The following is a 2,553-nucleotide window of genomic DNA, read 5'->3' on the forward strand; positions in this document are numbered from 1 at the left end:
CAGCTGCCTGCCCCAACCACACTGTTCTTCCTCTTTTAGACTGACCAACCTCCTTGTTATTTCTTCAACATGATCATTTCTTCCCACCCGATCTTTGATCTCACTTTGATCTCTAGTGATATGTACTCTGGTATTCACCTGAATTTTTCCTGTTCAGGGCTCACTTACAAGTTTCAACTTTTCATGGAGTCTTTCCTATAAGTTCAGCGCCACCAGTCCTACATTTCTTAATGTCTGTTCAACACAAGGCTGTCCTGGTAATTGAATGAGATTATAAACTTCTTGTTTTATACCTGCTGCGTATCCCTTTCATACCTAGCACAGTGTTGGTTCAATATATAGTTGACATATCGTACATCTTTATTAAAATTATGACCATTAAACATGTCTTATTTTCTCATTTATAGTATGTATAGTACACTCCTGGCTCACAAAAAACTACATATAAGAAATTTTGCTGCCGAAAGCTTTACTTTTTTGATGAGAAAGGTTAGTCTGATATTTATATATTTATCGCTCCTTAATCCTCAAGAATCTGATGAACAGAAGCTGATATCTTTTATACTGTGGTTATTATGAACTAATGCTTTATACACACACACACACAGACACACACAGAAACCTCTAAATATTAAGTTTATCTCACCATAAGGTATAGTCTTTGCTCACTAATGTGAAATAATTTGGGTCATTCTTTTATTGTTATTTAGGGTTTTGGTAACTTTCATAGTGTGTGTGTGTGTGTGTGTGTGTGCGCGCGCACGCGCACCTGCACGCACGTGTGTACACACACGTGTATAAAGAATCCCCTAATTCAAGTCAGTAAATACATGAACAGTGGGATTAACGGGAATTTTATACTGATTTCTTGGAAGGAACTGATTGCAGCATCATTCGTGTTTATTTCCATAGTATAGTGTAGAGAGTTTTTATAATAAAACACACACATTGGCATTAAATTTCTTTTATACTCATAAAATACAAGTATATGATTTTCTATAAAAGACAGAATGTTGCCTTATGTAGTTTTTCTTGATGCTTCCCTTATACCAGTGAATTAATTATTCTTTTTTGTGACATTGCAAGTGATACTATACCATTACAGTAGTGTGAGACATTACAAATGTCTATTCCTTTCAGAATTTTGTCCTCATTATATTTAAATATGAATCAGTAGAATAGTAGATTTTTTTCATTTGGATATGTTTATGTTGTAAATACAAATTTCGATTTACATTTTGTGTTTTAGGTTACTGATAAAAACGGACTTTTCAATTTAATGTTTCTTGATCTTGATGAACATCCAGAAAAGATAGAAGGAGTTGGACAGTTGCTCTTTGAAATGTGCAAAGGAGTGAGAAATATGTTTCACTCCTGTACAGGAAAGGTAAATAATTGGGAGGAATACTGAGTCTGTGTGAAAGGGATTAAAAAAATAGAAAAGACTTACTGAAATGATGGAGGGAAGATAGTGTAGAATAAATAACACTGACTGGGTAAGCATTGCTATTAAGACTTTAATAGCAATGCTTACCTAATGTAGGTTCTGGGTCACTAAGTATTTTTACTTACAAAATCATTGCTTTCTTCATCCTAGATCCTAGAAGGTAACATCAATTGATTAATGAGCAAAAGTGGATGGAGAGTAGGCAGTCGTACAATAAAATTCCTCATCCTCTTTTGGAAATTCCTTTGGGTCAGTTAACTTAACCATCAACATTTTTATATCTTTGATTATTCCTATGTAAGATTTTAAGGTAGCTAATATAATCAGAATGGAAAAATCACAGTGTAATACTTTAAAATGAGGGTTTGCATGTTTATTTGAATGACTCTTGGATTCCCATAGGCGGTGAAGCTAATTTTGCAAAAGCTAGGACCAGTTACTGAAACAGAAATTCAACTACCATGGATTTTAGTTGGCGAAACACTCAAAAACATGGTCAGATCCACTGCATTCTATATCTACAAGGAACATTTTGGTACATTTTTCGAATGTTTGCAAGTAAGTTCTAATTTTACAGGATTTGTATGTGATGAGGAGTCCAAGCATTGATCGTTATTACTCTTAGTTTAGCAGACCATTTTTGAAGATTGTATTTTATAATTGTCCTTATACGTTTACATATGTCTTAGGATTTTCCTTCCCTCCGCCCCCTGTACTATTTTTATTTGATATGCTATTTTGAGATGCAGTGGAGCATAGCGGTTGAGAGGACCAGCTTTGGAGCCAGACTGCCTCCGTGTGAGTCTTGGCTTTGTCAGTTATTGTTAGTATGACGTGGGGAAGTTATCTAAGTCTCTGTTCCCCAGTCTCGTCATCTGGTAAATGGGCTAATAATACTCCCTCCTTCATGGTCACCATGAGGATTGTGAGGAGATGCTTATAAAGAATTTAACACTGTGCACTCAGAAATGTTACCTGTTACTATCCTTATTGACTCCCAAGAAATGTGTCTTTTTCTTTCAAAGCGAATGAATGAAAATTTGAACTGTTTCATACAGTACTTTCACTATTTGATTAAAAGATGAGTTTGATATTTTATAGTTATC

At 34.7% G+C, this 2,553-nt stretch overlaps 1 protein-coding gene across 1 annotated transcript; it reads left to right on the top strand.

Moving 5' to 3' along the window:
* The first annotated feature begins 336 nt into the window (after positions 1 to 336).
* LOC105311073 (small subunit processome component 20 homolog) lies at positions 337 to 2,335 on the top strand. Its single transcript, XM_011387110.2, has 3 exons — positions 337 to 489; positions 1,250 to 1,387; positions 1,850 to 2,335. Exons 1-3 carry the CDS (start codon positions 385 to 387, stop codon positions 2,054 to 2,056), a joined length of 450 nt encoding a protein of 149 aa, XP_011385412.2. The 5' UTR covers positions 337 to 384; the 3' UTR covers positions 2,057 to 2,335.
* Positions 2,336 to 2,553: the final 218 nt, after the last annotated feature.

This window comes from Pteropus vampyrus, unplaced genomic scaffold (genome assembly GCF_000151845.1).
Source record: "Pteropus vampyrus isolate Shadow unplaced genomic scaffold, Pvam_2.0 Scaffold23850, whole genome shotgun sequence".
NCBI lineage: Eukaryota > Metazoa > Chordata > Mammalia > Chiroptera > Pteropodidae > Pteropus > Pteropus vampyrus.

Coding starts and splice junctions, on each gene's coding strand:
- LOC105311073 (XM_011387110.2), top strand. CDS start 385: ATGTCTTATTTTCTCATTTATAGTATGTATAGTACACTCCTGGCTCAC. Junction 490..1,249: donor TTACTTTTTTGATGAGAAAG/GTTAGTCTGATA, acceptor TTTGTGTTTTAG/GTTACTGATAAAAACGGACT. Junction 1,388..1,849: donor TTCACTCCTGTACAGGAAAG/GTAAATAATTGG, acceptor GGATTCCCATAG/GCGGTGAAGCTAATTTTGCA.